Here is a 24,760-nt window from a genome sequence, read left to right as displayed (position 1 = left end):
CAAGCGTGTACCTATTTCTTCGTCCATACCATTGCACGCATTCTGCCAGGCATGCAATGGCATGGCTTTGGGAGGTGAGGAGGCCCCCTCCAAAAGAAGGAACCCTGTGCGCCCACCTTACAGCAGGGCCTCTGTTATGCCTCTGCACCAAATTTTCAAAGGTGCACATTTTGTGAACACATAGCCAGGCTAGCCTTTGTAGCTAATGAGAGCCCTGCTGGAGTTATTTGACAACATTTACCATCTAGGCCTTAATTAGGGATCATCAGTAACTCGTGCACATTCCGCTGGTTTATGCAAATTACCTATGTATTTACACATTCCAACGCAAAGCTTAGTACATTTTTCCAGTGTATGTAGCCTGTGTTCACACCTTCCCTCACAGTATCTTCACTACTTCCCCGGGATCGGCTCTGATTGTGGGGTACACTCAATGAAGCAGCCTTCTTCCGCCCACTCCACCTCTCCCCTCGTGTGATTCAGCCGTCTCCTCTGCTGGCCTTCTCCACAGATGCACACTGCTGCTGACGCCCCTCTTGTGACTCACGTGACCTGCCGCATGCCCTCGGCTTCCGGGAGGAGGCTCCCTCCTAACTCTATTCTGAAAGGCCAACCAAGCGCAAGGAAGCGATTCAGGCAGAGGGAAGTAATCGAGGCTGACAGGCAGATACCTGTGCTCGGTGGCAGCGGAGAGGATGCTCCCGGCCCACCGTCACCGTTCAGAGGAGGCTGTCACCGCATCCCGGAGCAGCCCAGGCCACCCTCAGCTCCAAGCCATGCAGGCGAGCTGTGCAGCCCGGCACAGAGCTGGCTGAAGGCACAACACAGCATGTGGGATTTGTGCTGAGAAGAGAGAGAAAGGTGCGGAGGCTTTTTATAACATCACCGGCAGCTTTTTATAACAGCAGCTTGTTAAAACCACCTATGTGGAAATGGGATGGACATGTTAACTTTCAGAATTAACATTTAGAGTTGCAGCTCTAAGCAAAATCCACTGTCAGCCTGGTTCTTTAGTTAGGAATAGAATAGGACAATGAAATATTTTTATTCCACCGGCTGAAACGGGGGAATGCGTGCATTGTTTGACTTTGCAAAGTTAGAAAACTTGTATAGACTTATGTTAGGGGTACATAATTACTGGAAACTGCCCCACAAAATACCTGCGTTTATTTTATTGTATTTTTTTATCCAAATAGGTGAAAAAAATATGCTATTTACATTTCACTAATTTTAGTGAAAAACTAGTCTGAAAAACTGTAATGTGTTGCATTTTCAACTTCCCAACACCTAGCTCTGTAATTTTGTAAGAAAAAATTCCCACAACTTCTAGAATTATACGGAAGGGAAGTATCGCAATTTGCTCCCCCTTCCTAAGATACAAAATGGTCTGTCCGTGAGCTGCGCACCACTTTTTCGTCAGACATGACTCCTCTTTTCGTAAGAGGTGTTTGACGAATAGAGGAAACTTAGAAGTTGAAGGAGGCAAACACCTATGGGAGTGTTCTTCATTCTGCCAGGTTTTGCAATTAATGCTAACACTTTAAGAAGACTTTAAAGGAATCTGAACTGAACTCATAAAAATACCAACGCCATTGAAAACAAATGTTTATTAAAATTATGTGCAATCAATCTAAATGTAGCAAATGGAAGGAAGACATACTAATGTATTGCCGTGATAACACTGACCAGAGCAATGACATATCTGACTGCCAGATGTACAAATCAGTGCAGCCACACAGCTCGAAGCCAATCGACATTGATCAGATATAGGCTCTCGTGGCCCGACGGTGGCACTAAAAGCACCAGGCTGGAAATCCTGAGGACCGCACAAATGGAACACATCTTCAGCATTTCTGGACACAAAGTCATTATTTGCCCCATTTCCCATGCAAAGATTAAAAGAAAGAAAGTCACTCAAATTAGCTTGATTGCTTCACATGGCTGGGAGCAACAGAGGACTCTGATGTGACTACTTTGTAGATGCACAAGGAATTGATCCACCTTAAAGGCCAGCAATTCACAATATAAAGTTACATATATGTCAATGCAGGTGTGTGACATGTACACATATGCATGATACATGCGGAAAAATATATTGTGCGAGCACTTTTCTACTGCTGGGGATCGGATCAAATGTGCTCTGTCTTGTCATTGGGAGTAGAAGGAGAAAAGGACTCACATGGATTTCAGCTAAGGTGGGGTTGTTTTCATGTGGCTAAGTTGCTGCTGCAAAGGAGAGACCTGGACGTACGGTCCTATGTCTAAGACTAAAGAAAAAAGAAGGAAATGAGTGAGTTTGCATCCCGTTTCCTTCGTTTTTGCCAACTCGAAGCAGGTGGTGTCCCTGCCACAGATGGCTTGACAGAAAGTCACTTTGTAATTCAGATGGTGGAATCGTTGTCTGTACTGTCCTGTGTTATCTACTTTCACTCATGCCACCGTCAAGGTGGTTGGCAAATGGCTGGCAGAGGCGGCGATGCTCCGGCGGTCTTTCGTTCCGCAAACTGCCAACATTGAAATACGGTGCTGGTGTTTCCAATGCTGTTTCGACTGTGGTTCCCTTACTGACAAACTCATAATTAGGCCCTTAGTGATGCCCAATGACATCATACTCTGCTATGCTATTTGAAATGTAGATCTTATGCAGTCTGTGCAAACGATGCGCTCCATTTTCTCAGGTGCAAGCACGAGAAGCTTTCGCAGCCCAGCATTTATCTTTGGATTCATGGACTTGTATTCCTGTGTAACCTTATTATACAATCAGGAGCACAAGTTCTAGAATGGTAAAAGACTGGGATCAGGGGGCTACTTCAACAGGAGAATGGCAGACGTGATCATTTCTTCTCATGTCTTCAACAATTGAAATGGTGAAAGTGTGGCCTTTTCTTTGTAAATCTGCCCTGTATGTTTTGTTGAACCAGTAAGGACTGCCTGCCTCATCCAGCTTGCCTATTTCCAAGCCTACCATTTTTGTCATTGAATTTTGCTGCCATGATGACTCTGCACTATGAAACTGCCATTCAACGCCACAGTGTGACTGCTCTGTCCCTATAGACATAAGGTACAGCTGGTTACACCAAATTACCTATTTGACATTCTAGTGAAGTCATGGTAAGCCAGTGGAGATAATAGTATGGTGGAAGAAAAAATGACACAAGTGGGCTGCAGTGTATATTTTTATCACCCTGATCAGTGGCTCCAGAGACCCCATTGTGTCCTAGCTAGCTGCAGTCTAGTACACTTCAGTATCACCAGTCACAGAAAAATGCCCTCTCATGTAGAAAAAAACAATTTCATTCATTAGGTAAGTCACTTCAAAGTGTGTTAGACTAAGTGATTTTTATAACCCAGTTGGTACTATGGACAGTTCTTTGACATATTCTTTTCAATATTCCTAGTTCCGCTAATTAATATTTAGCCAGTTTATGTTGTTGTGGTATTTACATTTTTCTTGATTTTTCCATAGTTGGTTAGGAAATGTTAAGGAGTTGTGTGTTACTCTTTAAAGTTATTTGGTTCTGTTTGGACCTGTTACCCAATAGTCTGTTCCTTGTGTGAAAGCTACCAGGGGTTGAGCCGTCTGTTCTCACTGAAGTGTGCTGCAACCCAACAGAATGATGTGATATCATGTTGCTAGCATCAGTCTCTCAAAAATGAATAGCCTACTCTCTCACACACATTTTGTGCTATTTCATTCTGAGTGCCACAGGCATTTATGAATTTCATTGTATACTTGGCAGAAAATACTGCTTGCCAGTAACAAATGGTGTCACCCGCATCCAATTATCCAATGTATAGTTTTTTTTTTACTTTGGACTGTGCATATGCTGTATGAGAAATAGTTGGTAAGCTTGTTTCCTTCCCAGTATAAGAATTGGCTTGGTAGTTTGGTCTGCCCTGTTCCCATGATGCACTGGGCCAGGGACAGACTAATTTGCATGTAGCCAGGTTCTGAGCTGGGATGGTGCAGTGAGCTAAAAAACGGTGATGGATCAAGCCCTGATCTGTTGACTGGGTATGAGTGTTCTGTTTAATTCAGATACTCTGTCCATCACCACCCCCTTTTCTGAATCGTATGAGAAATAGTAGTAAGGAATATTACCGGTAAGCAATCACGCAAGAACCACCTTATCTTTTTCCTTATTACAGTCTTGACCATATTTATAGGCAATCATCACTTTGCCGTGTTCATCACTGTAGCATCCACAATGTATTGACTGCCTACATTATTGTTGAGAGTGAACCTTCTCCTACACAGAAGATCAGCAGCTCAGAGTAAAACCCCAGCTACAGACAGCAGTATTAGATACAAGTATTAATCAAAGCCTAGATGGCAGCAGTGCAATTGAAAAAAAATACAAGAACCTAATTCCAGTTTATCTTAGTTCAGTGCCCTACAGTCGGGATAAACATATTCTGTGATTCTTCAGGGCAAAAACAAGTTAGGGATGGTAACTGGGGGACAAGACATTTGATGGACTTACGGAAGGGTAGTTACTTTATGTGTAAAAGAATACAGATATGTACATATTTTGGAATAATCATGGTTGCAGGACTATGGGGAGAGGGCCTCGCCTTCATGGTAAAAACTGTGATGAGGAACAGGGACATGGTTGTGACAATTTCAGAGCCGGGCTAGCCACTCATGCTTGGAAACAAGGAACCTGAGCTACTAAGGACAGGGTAAATGTAAAATGATACTTGTATAGCGCACTACTCACCCGCAAGGGTCTCAAGGCGCTTGTACGAATACCGCTGTGGAACCCATCCTGGCTTTCCCTGTGAGGCGTCCACTCCTGGGCACCCCCAAGGTGGAGGCCAGGCATCCGTAGCGTTGTGGGGGCTGTTGTGGAGATTAAGCAAGCTATTGCCCAGAGTTGCAGAGTGGGACTCCATGATTGGAATAGGCACCGAGGCGAGAATTATCAGGTCCGTGGAATTTTTTTGAGCCCAAGACCCACCGAGGCGGGGAATTGAACCCTGGTCCCGGGCTAGACCTCTGCATCAGGGTCTGCCGCTCTAACCATTGAGCCACACTTTTCCAGGGTCACAAAGCAGTTGCAGTTTTACACAATGTGACTGGATCCTGTTTATGGACTATGACAGCTGTGCCCATCTGTGAGAGCACAAAACAGAAATTCAGAAGTATTCACATAAATCTTACTGCATGTATATTAATGAGGCAGGATTTACCATGCTAATCCTTATGAATGCAGGGATGGAGGTTAGCATGAGATGGAGATGACCACCCCCGCATGAGCCTGCACAGACTGGAGATAATGCAGGCCCACCCTCCTAGAAGACAAGAGCTACATAACTATCAATAATTGGCTTGATGTGATGGGACATCGATAGCAGTCACAAACCATTGATAAATATCATTGCCATTCTCAAGGAAAGCGCGCCCCTTTCATGTCTCTTCTTCCTTAGAAATTACCAGGACTCACAATTTGGACATTGAGAGTCACAGTTTCATTTGTGACTTGTAATGATTCTCTAGTACATTGCCAATGTGGGTTTTGCAACCACAAAGCCTGGAATTTTGTGCAACTCAGGCTTTATGGGTGCAAACACCTTTGATAAATCAGGTCAAATGTCTTGTGTTTCTGGGCGGTGTTTGTGTTCTTAGTTGATCAATAGCCCATATCTATCTATTGTAGGTTGTTTCTGAACATATTCATGCCGTTCAACAGTGAGTAAAATGGACGCATCTATTGTCAAAATGCACTAGATCAAAAACAAAAGAATGGAATTATAGTATCTAGTATAATTTGGATCAGAACTCCTTTAGTAAATTGTCGTCAGCCACTGGTAAATATTTTGAGTTTTAATCTCAGACTTATTGGAAACACTTGTTTCTCTCAGGAGGAGGTTAAACATATCTTAAGTAGAAGATGGTGACAACTATTACTGTTAACATAGCTGTGTTTTGGACCTGAAGTTCCTGGTATTAAAAAGTGGCCCTGGCAATGTTGGAACCAGGGACCAAGATTAAATTACAGAAGTAGCTAAATCCTTCAGTCTTCTTGTCTGAGTCTCTCCCTGGCTCTTTTTGCAGTTTTGCACCGTGGAGGGATTCATCACAGCCTTAATGGATGAGTATCCACATTTACTAAGGAGGAGGAAAAAAGTCTTCATCGCGATTGTGTGTTTCATCTCCTACATCATAGGATTCTCCAATATCACCCAGGTACGTCAGATGACGAGATAACCATAACTTTTCTGTGTAGTGATTCATACTAAACCTTTTTTGTTGCAGGGGTTGCTATTGTCCAATTTTATTGTACTCAAGTTACCGACTTCAGATAGATCAATGGCTGAAATTATTGGCAAAGTTCCAAACACGTGACCTTCAGGAACATAGAAGATATCAGCAGTGAGCGTTTAACTTGTGGAGCCATTTTGTCAGCACAGTGACAACACCCTCTATTTATATTTGTTTTGTGGTTTTGGTGCACATCAGAGAAATCTCGGTGAAAAAGAACAAGGAAGACAGTAAAATGTTAAATACAGTCATTCCTAATGTTGGTGGTTCCTCGATTGAGATAGCTTCCTGAAATCAGTTGAATTATAGAAGGGGCACTATAATACATATATAAAAACAAGGATAGAGCTGTTTAATATTGCATTTGGTAGGTTATGTGCTAGTAATTTTAATTTCAATGGGCTATATTCGCTTGAGCACCAGCCTTCCTATATGGGATGTAAGGGGAGTTTGCTCAACTTTTATGTCAGTGGTTGACATGCTAATAGAGCAGGCGCTTTCAGTAAATAGCTGTTAAACGTTTGTAAACTGCAAAATGAGGAACTCTCTCTCAGCACTCTTCAGACAGAGCTTTCTCCAAGTCTATCCAACATCCAACGAAAACATCATCTAATCTGCTCAGCAGATTTAAGGTTGATGAAATTGGTAACAACGGAGAAACTGATAGAACATCAATGGAGGAAACCTAGAAAACTGCTTTTTTTAAAGGGAGGGCTCGGGAGGCAAAAGTTAACCATATGTTGAAGATCTTAAGGAGAGTTTAGGTAGACAATCATGCCTTAGCGGGACATGTATTAAAAGGAAAATGCAAATGCTTGATGGAAACTGTTTTGAGGGTGAAAGACCTGTGTGATAAGCCAGTCTGTTAGATCTGGCCTTTTCAGCTGGTTTATTGCCAGACTTTTTGCTTTCGGACCTCCTGTTTTGGACCCTGTTTTTGTTGGTTTTATAACTCTGGGCACTTTACCACTGCTGATCCGTGCTAAAGTGCATATGCTATTCCTTTAAATTGTGTTTATGGATTAGTGATTCCATGATTGGCATATTTGAGTTACTAGTAAGTCCCTAGTACAGTGCACTGTGTGTGCCTAGGGCCTGTAAATTAAATGCTGCTAGTTGGCCTGCAGCACTAATTGTGTCACCCACATGAGCAGCCTGTAAATGTAACTCAGACCTGCACTGCCATGTCTGTGCACAGTTTGGTACTTCCATGTCGACCTGGCAAGTGCACCCACTTGCTAGGCCCTAACCTTCCCTTTTCTTACATGTAATATACCCCTAAGGTAGGCCCAAGGTAGCCCCATGGGCAGTGTGCAGTGTATGGGAAAGGTAGGACATGTCCTCCGAGGCCTGCCGTCTGTACCTCCCACGGTAAAATACCACATCAAAAGTGGGCAGAGCTTTCTCCATCCTGGTCCCATAGCTATGTAACCAGTTACCTGAACATCTCTGAAAGGAATCCACTCTCCTCTTGTTCAGGAAGCAGCTCAAAACGCTTCTGTTCAGAGAGGCCCTGAATATGGTCTAGTTCCCGATTCATGCATTGTTCATGACACCGTTTTAGTAGTTTTTGGCCACTCTCCTCTAAGCGCTAAGAGACCTGCCGGTGATTAGGTGCTATATAAATACCAGTTAACATTAACATTAACCAAGGTGTGTGAAATGTCCTGATAGTGAAATACAGTGTATTCCATTTTTCACAATTAAAAGGCTATCTGTCCTATAGGATAGAATAGGAGTTTATTTATAACAACTTATAAATATAACTTCCCGTTGGGACAAGATTGAAAGATGGAGTTTAGTATGCCTGAACTCAAAATATAAAAATACATCTTTTAGTAAAGATGATTTTTATATTGTGTGTTTGAAAATACTATTTTAGAAAATTTATATTTTCTTGCTTAGCCTTCCAGTGTGCCTCTGCTGGGTTTGTGTATTGACTGACTGGATTTGGAGTGACAGGGGCTGGGGATGTGCATTCTGTTCAGACAGCCACTTGGGACGGTGAGGTGTGTCCTGACTTTCCAAGGTGAGTCAGGGCTGGGCTGAATTCAGAGTAGGAGGGAGGAGATTTCTTTCACACCTGAATGGGACTGGTCTGCCTTGGACAATGCTGTCTCCACCTCCTGCCAGGAAGCTGGGCCAGAGAGGATAGAACTGGTATTTGCTGAGCACAGACAACAAAGGATTTTGTACTATACAAAGTAGGGCCCAGAACTGAAGGACCAGGTTTTAGAACCCAGCGGCGTCAGGGAAAACACCCGATGCCTTCGACTTCCCCTGCCTTGGCAAACAGAGACACGGGATACTTCTTGATGACGTCAAAGACCAAAGTTTATTGGCTGCAACCAGGAACAGAGATCTACAAAGCACACACGGGTGGTTCGCTAGAGACTGCACAAATTCAATGAGCGGAGCATGGTCTTTTATGCCAAAAATCAAGACTCAGGCAACATTCCAAATTAATATTGGGTTCATACAAACTGACCAATGACAGTGTGACATTTCAAAAGTAGCGTATGACGACAATCCCACTTTCCGTTGTCCAGCCCACCAGAAATGACCAAGCACGTTCCATTTTCCTGTTCGTTCAGGCCGGACAAACCCATCATAAAAACCCTCAACCCAAATCAGTGATTATGTCGTAAAGGAAGGAACAGAAACAGATTAGAAGCAAGATAGAAAGGTGGGTGCAGTGTACTATAAACTCGGGCATGTCCTACCCTTTGATCTTTATCTGACCTGCTGCTTAACAAGGAACTGCCTCAGCGAGGTCAGCCTCGGGCAAGGAGTCAGTTCGGCCAGGTCATTCAGAAGTCAGCTAAGGCATACGTGTCTCAAGGACTCATTCGGCTGCGGTCATCGGCCTATGTGAGGGCAACCACACAAAATGGCTGCCGTACACAAAATGGAACCCGAAGGTTCAAACAAAATCCCCAAATAGAGAGTGTTCTCATAGATCGATTCGTTCGAAAACACTTGTACACGCTACACTCGTCATTTGCGGTCTGCTGACACCAAAATCGTCTATTTCCGACGACTTTTATTGAACGCATTCGGAACCACCGAACCAGACCCACAAACTCATGGAACTACAGACCCTCCTTTTGCCCTTACATATGCAACAGACCCAAACCCATGTCAATCTGAATCCGGATCTATATTCATCAGATCATCGATGTGTTGCTGTAGCATCATCCTATTACTTAGTACCTCTCTCTGGACAGGTCTCCTTGCACACGCAGTAGCACAGAGGCCACAAATAGCAGGAGCACACTGTACACAGAGACAGAACAGAAAAAGGATAGCTAAGACCATCCCAATGACCATCAAAATCTTCCAACCCCAAGTGGATATCAATCCCCATAACCATCCCATCAACGACCAATCTCCTTTGTCCAAATGGACAGAATCGGAGATCTTATGTAGCTTGGAAATGGCCTGGAAGACTGACGGAGCGTTGTCTGGAATGAAAACGCAGCAGCTCGATTGAATCAGTTTACAAACTCCACCTCGATCTGCTAGTATGACATCAAGGGCAACTCTATTTTGAAGTGTCATAAGTCTATCCGGCTGGAGCTCAGCAGTCAAGTTACTAAGGGCACCAGCAGTTTAGACTATGGTGGACTCAACCACTCTAGTCAACTGGCGAATATTCCTGCTATTAGCCATCGGTCCCCAAAACAGCAGAAAACCCTTAATGAAATCTCCCAACTCTTGCCCTGCAGTGTCTTCTTGGCTAAAGACACCTCTAGCAACTCTCGTGTTATGGTAATCTGCCGCGGCTGTAAAAGTGGGAGGCAACAGGAAAGAAACAAAACATGTGCCCGAAAAATCAGGTGGCAACCATGTATATGCTTTGTCATAGCAAACAAAGTAGGTACCCTTAGCAGCTAAAAATGCTGGGGAAGACTGGGACGAAAATACGTAGGTATCAGTACAAATGCTCTTCCCTAACTGAGCTCTCGGATTCTTGCCATTACCCTGCAGACAATAGCGACCCTGATGGGGCACTATCCAAATCGGTGGAGAACTTTTCGCTCGCTGGTTAACACTCAGACTAACTCCATATCCAGTAATATCCCAACCACCATAGGGTTGCTTCTCATCTATCGAAATAGTTTCAACTGCATTAGTCCCTTTAACCATGTCGACTATGCCTCTTGCAACAGCACTATTCTTCGGGTTGTCCTTCGGTGAACATAGGGGATAAACACTATGGGCATAAATAAACAGTTCGAGGCATGTGGGCTGCTGAATTCATATCTGTGCATAGATCGCCGCCTAGTGTTGGGTCCGGATGATTGCACATTGTTGTCCTGGAAGAGTCTTCGAAGTATCACGAGATAGGTGGCTCCTCCCCTGGACTACAGTGCGCATGGGCATCGCCTCCATCCCCAGATTGTTTTTTTCCGCCATTGGGTTCGGATGTGTGTCGGTTCCCTCTGTCGGAACCGATAGTTGTTAACTCTCTTAACTCGAGGCCAAAAGGTCTTTAGGCTTGGCGCCGGTATCGTTTGCGTTCGGGTTTACTGTATTCTTCAGCTCCGAACTCTCGCTGCCCTTCCGCGTGCTGTCGGCGCGGACGGGCCTACACGACGCTCCAGACATGGACCGGACTCCGTTTAAACGGTGCCCGGTGTGCAACGCGAAGTACTCGCACCTCGACGTGCACCCAGTGTGCAACACTTGTCTGTCGCCGGACCACGACGAGGCCAGGTGTATGGCCTGCTCGTAGTTCCGGTGCAAGAAGACCCTCAGGATTCGTCGGGCTGCGAGACTCCAGGCCAGACTGTCTGCGCCCCCGCCGGACGACATCTTCGAAGAAGACGTCGGAAGCGACAATGTCCAACAGGTTTCGGACTCTAGCCCTGCGTCCGAGGGGGAGGCCTACGACGCAGGAGACGAGGAGTTTGACGAAGCCGGTGACGAGGTAGGGGACGACGATACGGTCATTGCAACCGTGGGGGATAGCTCGGAGGAGGAGCATCCCCGGACTGACTCGGGGGTCGACCCCATTCCTGCGGCACAGGTCGAGGGATCGCCTTCGGGCCTTACCCAAGACCATGTTATTAGTCCAGCAGCCCCGCCTACGGGCCCGGCCACGGACATTTTGGAGGTGCCACTCACATTTCCAAAAACGAAACTGAAGCCTTCGGGTTCAACGCCTCCGGTTTCTAAACCGAAAGTGAAAGCAGTGCTGAAGGCTCTAGAGGCGTCAAAATCAAAGAAGTTCAAAATGGCCGACATGGACAGTCCCGCCAAGATGGCCGACCCAATGGCCTCAGGGTCGGTGCCGAAGGTGAAGTCGTCCGACCCGGCTGCGTCGGCGCCGAAGAAGGTCGCGGTCGATGACCCGAAGAAGGCTTCGAAGAAGCGTCAAGGCGATCCCAAAGCTCTGGCTTCCCCGGCTCCGGCCGCCGGAGCCAAGGACGGTAACGCATCGACTCCGAAGACGGTGCCTCTCGCCGACACCACTCCCAAGTCAGGGAAGTCACGAGAGGCGGGCACTCCCTCTCCAGCCCTTTCGAAGAAAGTCGAAGAGTCCCTGCAGCGGATTCGGAAGGTCGCGGAGCTTCCCGACCCTGAGGCTGGGGTGTCGAAGCCCGCGCAGAAGCTGTCGAAGGCACAAGCGCCTATCCGCTTCACCCTGCCGCCGAAGTCGACGCCGAAGGCCTTCGCTTCGAAGCAGGTAGCTGGGGTGCCCTCGAAGGAGGTGTCGACGCCCAAAGCGTCTCCGGTGGTGGCTAAGCCTCGGCTCCAGCCACTCGCGGAGGAAGAACGTCGTGAAGTCCTCATCGACGCCAATACCGGGAAACTGTCCCTCCTCAAAAGGAAAATCACCACGGAGCCGGTGTTGGAACACTTTCGCATTCCTCTCAAGAACAAGAAGGACTCTGCGAGTACTTTAGCACCTTTGGCGCCGGCGTCTCCGAGTGACCTGCCGCGTTCCCCGACTCACTCCAACGCGGGGGATGGCGACGAGGAGGAGGCCGAGTACAACTATCCGGCGTACTCGGATCCGGAGGAGGAACATGAACCTTGGTCTGCCGGAGGCGACCCTGACGACCCGCAGTCGGGTCAGGAACCGCAACTCTTTGCGGCGAAGACTTCGCCAACGGAGGACTCTGCTGCCTTCAACGCGTTGATCGAGAGAGCTGCGGCTAACCACGATGTCGAGCTGCACTCCGATCCTGTGGATGTGGACTTTTTATTTGACACTTTCTCTGTGGCCGAAAAGTCAATCAAAACTTTGCCAATGCTCAAGGGGGTGCTCAAGCACGCGCAGGAGGTCTTCAAGGAGCCCACTCGGGCACGTGTCGTCAACCCACGCATTGATAAAAAATATAAGGCAGCGCCCTCGGATCCAACATATATCAAGGGACACTTGCCACTGGACTCTTTGGTTGTGTCCAACGCTCGCAAGAGGGCGAACTCACAGACGACTGGTGACGCTCCTCCCCCAGACAAAGAGTCAAAAATCTTTGAGGCCTCAGGGAAACGGATTGCTGCACAGGCAGCTAACATTTGGCGCATCTCAAACACGCAGGCCCTACTTGCACGCTACGATAGGGCTCATTATGACACCCTAGAAGCACTGCTACAGCACTTGCCTGACCAGTACAAGGAGGCAGGGGAAATGCTAATTCAAGAGGGAAAGCTCATCACAAACGCTTCCATCAAATGTGCGCTAGATGTGGCTGATACAGCCTCCAGGGCAATCAACACTAGTGTGTTGCTCAGAAGACATGCATGGCTTAGAATTTCAGGGTTTAAACCTGATATACAAACGACCATCCTGAACCAGACGGTTAATCCTGACCATTTGTTTGGCCCTGAGGTGGATGCAACGCTTGAGAAAATGAAAAAAGATACAGACACTGCTAAGTCTATGGGGGCCCTCCAGTCTCAGCAGTTTCGGGGCGGTTCCTTTCGCCGCTCCAATACCAGAGGCACCTCAAGGGGTCAGGCATCGCAATCCACCCAGTACTACAAGGGCAATACCCAAACCTCATACACCAACAAGGGTAGAGGTGGCTACAGAGGCAACAACATCAAAGGCAGGGGACGTGGAAACAACAGCTCCAGGTCCACCGCCGCCAACAAGCAGTGACGCCTTGTCACTGCCCCCCGACCACACAACACCGGTCGGGGGGAGACTCCAGCAGTTCCTGCCCGCGTGGAAATCCATCACCACGGACAGGTGGGTCAAGTCTCTTATCCAGTACGGTTACTGTCTGGAACTTACCTCCACTCCACCGAACATACCCCCAAGAAGCCGTCCTATGTCCGGCGAGCACTTGCTCTTGTTGCAGCAGGAAGTTCAGGTCATGCTGCAAAAAGGGGCAATCGAGCTCGTCCCACTGCAGGAAAGGGGTACAGGGGTTTACTCTCTGTACTTTCTGATCCCCAAAAAAGACGGTTCCCTGCGGCCCATCCTGGACCTCAGGCCCCTCAACTGGTACATTCTCTCGGAGCATTTTCATATGCTCACGTTGCTACAGGCACTCCCTCTGCTTCAACAGGGGGACTTCCTGGCTACGTTGGATCTAAAGGACGCATACTTTCATATCCCCCTGCATCCTTCCCACAGGAAGTATCTCAGATTCACGATCCAAGACCAGCACTACCAGTTCAGGGTTCTGCCGTTCGGGGTCACCACAGCGCCAAGGGTCTTTACGAAGTGCCTGGCGACTGTGGCGGCGCATCTGCGACGCCAGAACGTCCACGTCTACCCTTACCTGGACGACTGGCTCATTCAAGCAAAGACAGAACAACAGTGCGCCGACCACGTGTCCCCCACCATTCATCTCCTGCACAATCTGGGATTCTCTCTGAACTACCCGAAATCCCATCTCCAGCCCGCCCATGTACGACAGTATCTGGGCGCGACGATAAACACTCTGGCAGCCACTGCGCAGCCGAATTCGGTGAGAATCGCCAGTATCCAAACGCTGATCCAACGATTCAGACCCCAACACTCGCTTCCAGCGAAGGTGTTCATGCAGTTGATAGGCATGATGGCCTCCTGCATCTCCATTGTCCCGCACGCGAGACTACATATGCGTCCGCTTCAGGAGTGCCTGGCACGTCAGTGGACTCAGGCTCATGGGCAACTGACAGACCTAGTGTTGGTGAGCGGTCGGGCGTACAACTCTCTGCATTGGTGGAATCCACAAAACCTTTGCAAGGGCCGACCGTTCCAAGAGCCTGTGCCACAGATTATCCTGACGACGGACGCTTCTCTTCAGGGATGGGGAGCGCATGTACTCCACTACACAGTGCAGGGACTATGGACACTACAGCAAAGGAAGATGCACATCAATGTGTTGGAACTGATGGCAATCTTCATGGCCTTAAAGGCGTTCAAAGTACATCTGTGCAACAAGGTCGTGTTGATCCGGACGGACAACATGACAGCCATGTACTACATTCAGAAGCAGGGAGGCACACACTCTCCGCAGCTGTCTCATCTGGCTCAGAGCATGTGGAAGTGGGCCATTCAGAGGAACATCTTCCTCATGGCAGAGCATCTCCCGGGCAAGGACAACCAGATGGCGGACCTGCTCAGCAGGCACAGTCATCAAATGCACGAGTGGGAGATACATCCATCGGTACTCCAACCGTACTTCCTAAGGTGGGGTCATCCAGAGATAGACCTGTTCGCCACAAAGGAGAACGCAAAATGCCCAAGCTTCGCCGCCAGGTTCCCACACCCGCAATCACAGGGCAATGCGATGTGGATGAACTGGTCAGGCAGATTTGCGTACGCTTTTCCCCCAGCACCTCTGATACCGCTGGTGGCATGCAAGCTCAGGCAGCACTCGATGACTCTCATCCTGGTTGCTCCAACGTGGGCTCGCCAACCATGGTACACCACGTTTCTGGAACTCTCCGTGGTACCGCATCAAAGGCTTCATCTCACTCCCAGCCTTCTGACGCAGAGCCATGGCGACATTCAGCACCCAGATCCGCAACAGCTCAACCTGGCGATCTGGCTCCTGAAGTCCTAGAGTTTGGCTACCTCAATCTTCCTCCCGATTGCATGAACATAATTCGGGAGGCAAGAAAGCCCACTACTAGAGCTTGTTATGCGGCTAAATGTAAATGTATGTAAATGTATGTAAATGTATAGGCATTTATATAGCGCACTACTTACCCGTAGGGTCCCAAGGCGCTTCGACCGCTGCGAAACCCTTCCTGGCTTCCCTGAGAGATGGTCCCTTAATGGGTATCTCCAGGGTGAGACCAGGCATCCCCGGCGGTCTGGTGGGGCCGTTAGTGAAGATGAGGCAAGCTAATGCCCAGAGTTGCCGAGTGTGATCGCTGATCAGAGTGGGCACCGAGGCGAGAGAATTATCGAGTCCGCTGACCCTGGTCCAGAAACCTGCCGCGCCGGGAATCGAACCCTGGTCCCGGGCCGTCCTCTGCTCTCGGGTCTGCCGCCTCTAACCAGTGAGCCACACTACTTCACTAAATAGAAGAGGTTTGTTATTTACTGTGTTAACCACAATATTGACCCGCTACATGCTTCAATTCAAAACATCATTTGCTACCTGTTCCACCTGTATCAATGCAATTTGGCGTACTCTTCCATCCGCATTCACCTGTCTGCTATGGCAGCATACCTCCAGAACAGGCAACACCTGTCACTTTTTAAGGTCCCTGCTATCAAGGCTTTTCTGGAAGGACTCAAGAGAGTCATTCCGCCAAGGACCCCACCAGCTCCAGAATGGAACCTCAATGTGGTTCTTACAAGACTGATGGGTCCTCCCTTCGAGCCACTGCACTCTTGTGAGCTTCAATTTCTGACTTGGAAGGTTGCTTTCTTAGTAGCAATTACATCGCTACGGAGGGTTAGCGAGTTGCAGGCGCTCACCATCCAAGAACCTTTCTTCCAAGTGCATGCTAACAGGGTTGTGCTCCGCACTAACCCTAAATTCTTACCCAAGGTTGTGTCTCAATTCCATATGAACCAGACAATTGAGTTGCCGGTGTTTTTCCAAAACCCAGAGACGCTGGCGGAGCGGATGCTCCACACCCTTGACGTTAAAAGAGCCTTGATGTACTATGTGGACAGGACAAAAGATTTTCGCAAAACCAAGCAGCTTTTCGTTGCTTTTGCCTCACACCACAAGGGAAACGCTATCTCCAAAGCTGGGATCGCTAGGTGGATTGTGAAATGCATCCAAATCTGTTACGCTAAAGCTAAACGCACTCTCACTATCCCACCAAGAGCCCACTCCACCAGGAAGTTGGGGGCCTCTATGGCTTTCCTGGGTAACATTCCCTTACAAGATATTTGTAGAGCGGCCACATGGTCTACCACACATACTTTCACTAAGCATTACTGTGTAGACGTGCACTCCAAACAGCAGGCAGCTGTTGGTCAGGCTGTTCTCAAGACACTTTTTCAGACTGCTGCAGCTGGCACGGGCGACCGCCGCTAATGGAGGGACTGCTATGTATTCTATGCACAGATATGAATTCAGCAGCCCACATGCCTCGAACTGCAAATGCTACTTACCAGTATGCATCTGTTCTTGGCATGTAGGGCTGCTGACATTCATATCGCCCACCCTCCTCCCCGGCGCCTGTAGCAGCTGCAGTCTTCATATACATATATGCTCATAGCATGGTCATCACTCACATACTTCACTCCATCTCTGCCAATGGCTAAAAACAATCTGGGGATGGAGGCGATGCCCATGCGCACTGTAGTCCAGGGGAGGAGCCACCTATCTCGTGATACTTCGAAGACTCTTCCAGGACAACAATGTGCAATCATCCGGACCCAACACTAGGCGGCGATCTATGCACAGATATGAATGTCAGCAGCCCTACATGCCAAGAACAGATGCATACTGGTAAGTAGCATTTGCATTGTTCTGTAAGCCCAAATCGAACCATTCAAACTAAAAGGCAAAACTAAGTACGGTATACCCTTATCAGTTGTATGGGGCATTAAACCACAGATCCAACAGTTAGTCGTGTTCATCAGTAACTGGTGTTGGTGCAAAAGTTGAATAAAGGAATTATTGGCAAATTCCAATCGTCTAACTACCTCATGTTCAGGCAAAGGGTGAAAAGAATGAGAAGAAATAGTAGGTGGAGGTGTAGGTTGCACAGTGGGAACAAACGTTACTTTAAAAGAGAATGTCACATAACCGATTATGAATGTCATCAAACTCAATAGCAAAAATACACACGGTATTAGAAAACGTTTCTTTGAAATCAATTTACATATCTTCTTTCTAAAAATCATTGTCCGTGCAGGTCTCTCCAACTCGAAGAATTCCATCCTAAACTAAATATGCTGCTCGCGATGGTAGGGTGTTCTATGCTAAGGAATGCCTCTGTCAACCCAGGGCAACCCCCTTAGGCCAACCAGAACCCTCGACCTAGTGTCTCAGGCTTGCACTCCAAAGACTTAGGCACCGCGACCCTATAGCTGAACCCGGATGGCGGTTCGAAAAACAAAAATGAGTAGATCCTCGGTGGAGAGCTAACCTGCAAACAGAAAAATCATAAAAAACTTTATTTGCGCTTTATTTGTCCATGACTCTCGGTCGCAAATTATAGCGGCTTCTTCCAGGCAATTCTTGATCTTTAAACAACAAATCAGGCTCAGTAGTGTTCAATCGATTCGAAGGAGGCACAGCTTCTTGTAAAAGATCGTCACTTTGTCTCTCAGAGTTCGTACCAATCAGACGAGCATTGCTGAATGGCAAAAATCGTGGAACAGTTTCTGTTTGAGAGTCTGGAAGTCCTTCCTGGACCCACTTATCGTACGGTAAGGGCAAAGGTGCTCGCTTACAGTGTACACCGTGGATCCAGTTTTTCTTGCCTTGTACTCGAACTGCAGAACGTGTAGACAGGAGTATTTGAAAGGGTCCTGTCCAACGGGGCTGATCGTTCTTGTTCCGCTGGAAATGTTTGATGAAGACCCATGAACCAGGTTCAATAGTGTGGCCTGGATCTTCTGAAGCTTGTGGTAGGCTTTCATGCACCTGTTAGTGTAAGACACGCAATTTAGTCGTCAGTTCGCACAAATAGTTAAGCAACACAGGGTACTCAATCTCACTAAATCTAGTTGGCCTTGGCACACCCCAAATATTAGCAGGGCGACCAAAGACAACTTCGTAAGGACTCAGACACATTCTCGAATGCACAGTCATTCTTGTTGACAGGAGCGCTAAAGGCAAAGCATCTGGCCACTGTAGACCAGTGCTCGCTTGGATTTTGGCTAACTTAAGCTTTAAGGTGCCATTATAGCACTCGACTAAACCAGCTGATTGGGGGTGATTTGCAGCGTGGAACTTCTGCCGAATACCTAGTCCCGCACACACTCTCTTCATGACTTGACCCACAAATTCACTCCCATTGTCACTCCAGATAATTCTCGGCATTCCAAACCTCGGGAAAAACTCTTTTATCAGAACTTTCGCTGTGGACAAGGCAGTATTGTCCTTAAGGGGATAAGCTTCTACCCATCTAGAAAAGGAGCAAACAACCACTAAAACATATTTCAAGTTGTTGCATCTCTCCATATGGATAAAATCTAGCTGCAAAGCCTCAAACGGATACGTAGGAGGAGCAAAATGACCAGCTGGTGTTGGAGTTCCCTTACCAGGATTGTACATCAAGCACACCATACAGTTGTTAACCAAGTTCTCTGCACATTTTGGAATTCCCGCATTCTGCCAAACCGGAGCCAACAACTTACAAATCCCTTTCACGCTGATATGTGCCATTCCATGAGCCATTGTAACAACCAGAAGCACATACGCGTTAGGCAACAACCATCTTTGATGCTCAGACAAATCAGTCCAACAACCATCCGAATCCAATCTACCCTTGCTTTCTCTCCATTCATTCAACTCTTTGTCTGTAGCTTCAGCTTGAATGGATTCCACACTCTCAATCGTATCTTCACACATACTCTTCTCTGGAACCCATCTCGCCGGACCTGCAACATGCATTTGACTCATCACATTTCTCGCAGTTTCTTTCGCAACTTCATCCGCAAACGCATTTCCGCAACCAACATCATCCGTAACTTTCTTATGGGCACTGCATTTCACGATCGCTACTTGCAATGGAAAAGTAAGAGATTCAAGAAGTCCATTCACCAACTGTCCATGCTGGATCTTCGTCCCATGCGAAGTCAAGAACCCACGTTCACGCCACAAACGTCCAAAGCTATGAGCCACGCCAAAGGCATATTGGCTATCAGTATACACATTCACTCGTTTACCTTTCGCCAACACACATGCTCTCGTTAATGTAATTAGTTCTGCTGCTTGCGCTGAATTATGTGGTATACGTGCAGCTTCAACAATCGTATGCAAAGTCGTAACAGCATATGCCGCAGTCGTATCACCATTCAGTAACTTAAAGCACGAACCATCAACCCACAAAGTACCATCACACTCTGGAAGAGGAGTGTCCCTAAGGTCTACTCTCCCTCTTGTTTCTTCTTCAGTTCTCAGAAAACAGTCATGCTGTTCTTCACTATCTGTCTCAACTGCAATTGGCAACAACGTGGCTGGATTCAACGTGTTGCATTGTTTAAAGTGCACATGACTCGCTAACAACGTCAACTCGCAACCCGACAACCGAGCACTAGTTAAATGCTGTGTCTTCGTACGGTTCAACAAGGTATCCACTGCATGTGGAACCATGACCACTAACGTATTGTCCATAACTAAACCAGCAGACTGTCGGATTGAAACAGCCGCTGCCGCTGTGGCTCTCAAGCAACTCGGCAACGCTCTAGCTACCGGATCTAAAGTCGACGAAAAGTACGCACATGGACGCTGTTTATCGCCAAACTGCTGAGTCAAGACTGACAATGCACATCCCTCTCTCTCGTGGACATACAATGTGAAAGGCTTACTGTAGTCGGGAGTACCCAACACAGGAGCCGAACACAACGCATTGCGTAATTCAGAAAAACTCTTTTGACATTCATCAGTCCAAGGAATAGGATTCGGAGTATCCTTAACAGTAAGAGCTATCAAAGGCTTCGTTAACAAAGAAAAATTAGGAATCCACTGTCTACAGTACGACGTAATACCCAAAAACGCACGTACTTCTCTCTGTGTCGTAGGCACACTCATTTTCGCAATAGCTTGAATTCTTTCTGGGGTCAATTTCCCTACCTCCTTCGATAAGAGGTGACCTAAGTAGGTTACTTCTTGTCGACAATATTGCAACTTGGAGAGAGAAACTTTGTGATGACAATCAGACAAGTGGCGTAACACCGACAAAGTGGCTTCCCTACAAATCTCTTCAGTATCAGCGGCCACTAGCAAATCATCAACGTATTGAATAAGGGCTGCACCATCAGGTAAAACCAACAGATCAAGTTGTGTTTTTAAAGCTTGACTATAGATCGATGGACTCTCGCAATAGCCTTGAGGAGCGCGCTTAAAGCAGAAACTTCGTCCTCCTAAAGACAATCCAAAGATGTCTCTACTCTCCACGGCAATCGGGATACTGAAGAAAGCATTCTTCAAGTCAATCACCGAAAACCATGTGGCTGTAGCCGGAATCAGAGTCAACAAGGCAGTGATATCAGGCACAACAGGAAATTGTGGAACAACAATTTTGTTCACTTTGCGAAGATCGATCACAAACCTATATACAGGAGGCTGTGAAGAATTGGTTCTCTTCAGAACAGGCAAAACAGGACTATTGCACACATTACCTCTTGTTTCCTCAATGACACCCTTTTCGATCAGATCATAATTAATCGCTAAAAGTGCACGCTCACCATCACTCGAGATACGATACTGTGGAATGCGCGGTAACTTAGCATTCGCCTTCAGTGTCACAACATATGGGGGAATTTCCAGTAGGCCCACATCATTCGGACCAGTAGCCCACAATGAATCTGGTAAAGAAGACAATTCAGATGGAAGACTATCTTTCGATATATACATCGGAGAGATCACTCTCTTACCCAAAGTAAGGTGTACTCCTGACGGAGAACAATACAGAGTCGCATACAATCTTTTCAATAAATCCAATCCCAACAGATTATCATTACAACCTGTAGTCAAAAGTAGGGGTACTTCGATCTTACACGTTCCAACAGAAAGAGACAATGGAGCAGAAATCGGATTCGTAACGGGGGTGCCAGAAAAACCTACAGAAACATTATCAAAGCCAGACAAAGGTGCGCCAGGGAGTTTAGAGTGCATAATAGAACTCTTTGTAGCACCAGTATCTAGCAGAAAAGGTTCTGACACACCTGATGCAATCACTTCAACATAGGGTCCACTCTGATCTACTGGAACTGAAACAACTCCCTCTCTTTGTCCATGGCTGTCCTAACAATCATTACCATTTACTTAGTCACCTTCAACATAGTAATCATCCATATAGTACTGTGCTGTCCTACCAGACGAACCTTGCTGCTGATCAAAAGTATTCATCGAGTTCTGTGGAGGCAAAGAACGTACGTTCTGTCTGCAACCTCTACCTCTAGGCACTTGTTGAGCACCTCGACCTCGTACACCAGAAGCACCATTTGTACGCTGTTCAAAACCGGACAACTATTCTTGTAATGGCCCTCTTCTTTGCAATACGCACACTGATTAGGACCATACGGGAAACGCTGTTGAGAAGACTCGTTCCTTTGCGAGTTCCTCGAATATTGCTGAGGTTGCTGATAATCGCGCTGATTATCAGTACGGGGTGGATAAGCTTGTTGTAGAAGAACTTTAGTCTTCAATTCCTTAGTCTTCTTTTCCGCTTTCTCTAACTCATCTTTGCGCCTATTTTCATAGTACTGGGCCGTAGCTAAAACCTGTGCTGACGTGGAGACATCCCAAGCACTCTCGGAATCCTTCAACTTAGTGCACAACTCGGGAAGCAAATTATGCACAAATTTGTCAACAAACAATCTCTGGCCACCCTCGGTAGTCATATCCTGACCACTATGATCTACAAAAGTTTCTTCAAACCGCGTGAAGAAATCAGACATGGTCTCGTCTTTCTTCTGCTTACATGCAGACAACTTGTCCCAATTAACACGCACTTCGGGCATCAAAGTCTTCATGAAATTAATATTCCTACCAGGGAGTTGAGCAATTAGTTCTTCAGGCTTAGCACCTCCAACTTGTCTATCATTTGCAGCAACAATATTAACCCATGTATCACCCAATGCATTATCATGATCCGTATGTCGAATCACATTCCAGATAGGCTGTGGAACAACATTGCCAAACAACATGTCTATGTCTGCTAAATTCATGATGCACGAACCCACAGTTTGAGTGAGCTCTTTATAATATCCCGCCGGATTTTTGCGCGGATCAGGTAAAGTCTGCTTAGTCGCTAAAACTTCAACACGCTTCCAAGGAACATGTACCCATACTCACTGAAAGTGCGCAGGCGCAGCTACAATACCCAACCCAGCATCAGCCTGAACTGCTTCCTTCCACACCAGAGGAACCTCACGCATCGGATACTGACGCGCTTTTCTCCTAACTGACGAATCAGGCTCAAACAATCGCTCGGAAGGAGCATTATTACGAAACAACAACAACGTCGACACCGCTCTCTCAATGTCGAGAAGACTCACAATCGTCCCTTTCGCAAACTCGGAACGCACTCGATATAATTCTTCAGGCGCTTTACCCACTTCGTCCATCCACTGTTTATGGAGGAACTCACACATCATTTCAAAAACGTATCGTTGCTTTGGTGCTTTCCATTGTCGGAAAACATCCATAATACCTTCAAGATCATACTGGGAAGTGTACGTAACCCATCTATGTGCCATGTGATCCAAAACTACACGCTCATCTGTGTCAGGCAATTGACTACGTGATTGTCTATCCTCATGCACTGGAGACATTCCCAACTGTCCCAACAAAGGAGTCAGAAAACCAGAAAAAACAGCAGTCATTCGCTGCCTAGTAGAAGGAGAAGATGGAAGAATAAGGGAAGACGGAACAATAGTAGAAGAATCCAAAGTCGGAGCAGAAGGAGTATTAGAAACAGGCGTAGGAGTAGCAGACAAAGGGGAAGGCAAAGTTGGCGGCCCCTGAGGAGGCTGCGCCAAAGGAACAGTAGCCAACGGAAGAGGAGCTGGCTGTGGAGGAATTACGGGTGGCACAACAACTGGATGTTGCACAGCCACAACTGGTGGCGGTGGTGCCGTAGCAGTCTGTGCATAAGGGGGTGGCGAACTCAATAGATGCGACATCAAAGGATCTTTCACAAGATCTTTCTTGTCTTCCTGCTCTTTAGGCGGCAAAACTGGGTAGCATCTATCTACCGCTAATTTCTTCACCCTAAGCATCTGTTCGCTCTCTTGCTCTTCCTCATTATCCCTAAACGCAACAGCAACTTGTACCATTGACATACCTGGTTCTCATTTATTCTTCTTCGCTAATTTAATTTCTTTCTGTTTGGCTTCTTTGCGCCATATGCGGAAAGAGTCAAACATTGCCGGCCGGGCTTTCTTCTTGAACAATTCACTACGAGATTATCTAAAATCTCACTTTCAAAACTACCGTAATGGGGCCACTGTAGGACACCGTCTTTTCTCGTATACAGATCTCATTATAACTAATAGGACCTACACCATGCTTCACGTATAATTCATGTATAGGAGTTCCAATTGGAGGAACCGGACACGAATCCTCTAACCGGGAATCCTTAGAACAACCACAACCAAATATCTTTCCAAGTCTGCTAAGACCAGGCATCTTGGTCACTTGTCTAGCTTCAAACAACAAGGGAAATCTCAAAACGATAGTCTCGCGAATACACTAGTCCCTTGGCTTTGGGGCCTGCAGGTACCAAATCAAAGCGATCCACTAAAGGGATGCCAGAACAAACTAAGGACTAGGAGACGCTCTACTCATACTTAACTGAAATGTCGATGGCGTCACCAGAAGACCCGTCAATCGTCTCGCTCTACAAACGTCTAAGGTCCCACGTTGGGCGCCAACTGAAGGGCCGGGTTTTAGAACCCAGCGGCGTCAGGGAAAACGCCCGATGCCTTCGAGCTCCCCTGCCTTGGCAAAACGGAGACACGGGATACTTCTTGATGACGTCAAAGACCAAAGTTTATTGGCTGCAACCAGGAACAGAGATCTACGAAGCACACACGGGTGGTTCGCTAGAGACTGCACAAATTCAATGAGCGGAGCATGACCTTTTATGCCAAAAATCAAGCCTCAGGCAACATTCCAAATTAACATTGGGTTCATACAAACTGACCAATGACAGTGTGACATTTCAAAAGTAGCGTATGACGACAATCCCACTTTCCGTTGTCCAGCCCACCAGAAATGACCAAGCACGTTCCATTTTCCTGTTCGTTCAGGTCGGACAAACCCATCATAAAAACCATCAACCCAAATCAGTGATTATGTCGTAAAGGAAGGAACAGAAACAGATTAGAAGCAAGATAGAAAGGTGGGTGCAGTGTACTATAAACTCGGGCATGTCCTACCCTTTGATCTTTATCTG

The 24,760-nt window shown here is 46.9% G+C and overlaps 1 protein-coding gene across 1 annotated transcript in view; it reads left to right on the top strand.

Moving 5' to 3' along the window:
• The window catches only part of LOC147733931 (sodium- and chloride-dependent GABA transporter 1-like), a 292,502-nt gene that overhangs the window by 212,532 nt on the left and 55,210 nt on the right, over window positions 1-24,760 (top strand). The window contains exon 10 of the mRNA XM_086953601.1: window positions 6,059-6,190. Within this exon, the coding sequence (XP_086809727.1) occupies window positions 6,059-6,190 (132 nt within the window). The remainder of the gene's footprint in view (window positions 1-6,058; window positions 6,191-24,760) is intronic.

The sequence above is a fragment of the Lissotriton vulgaris genome, chromosome 1_2, assembly GCF_964263255.1.
Source record: "Lissotriton vulgaris chromosome 1_2, aLisVul1.2, whole genome shotgun sequence".
NCBI lineage: Eukaryota > Metazoa > Chordata > Amphibia > Caudata > Salamandridae > Lissotriton > Lissotriton vulgaris.
Note: the sequence above shows the minus strand (reverse complement) of the source record. Positions and strands in the feature narration are given on the sequence as shown.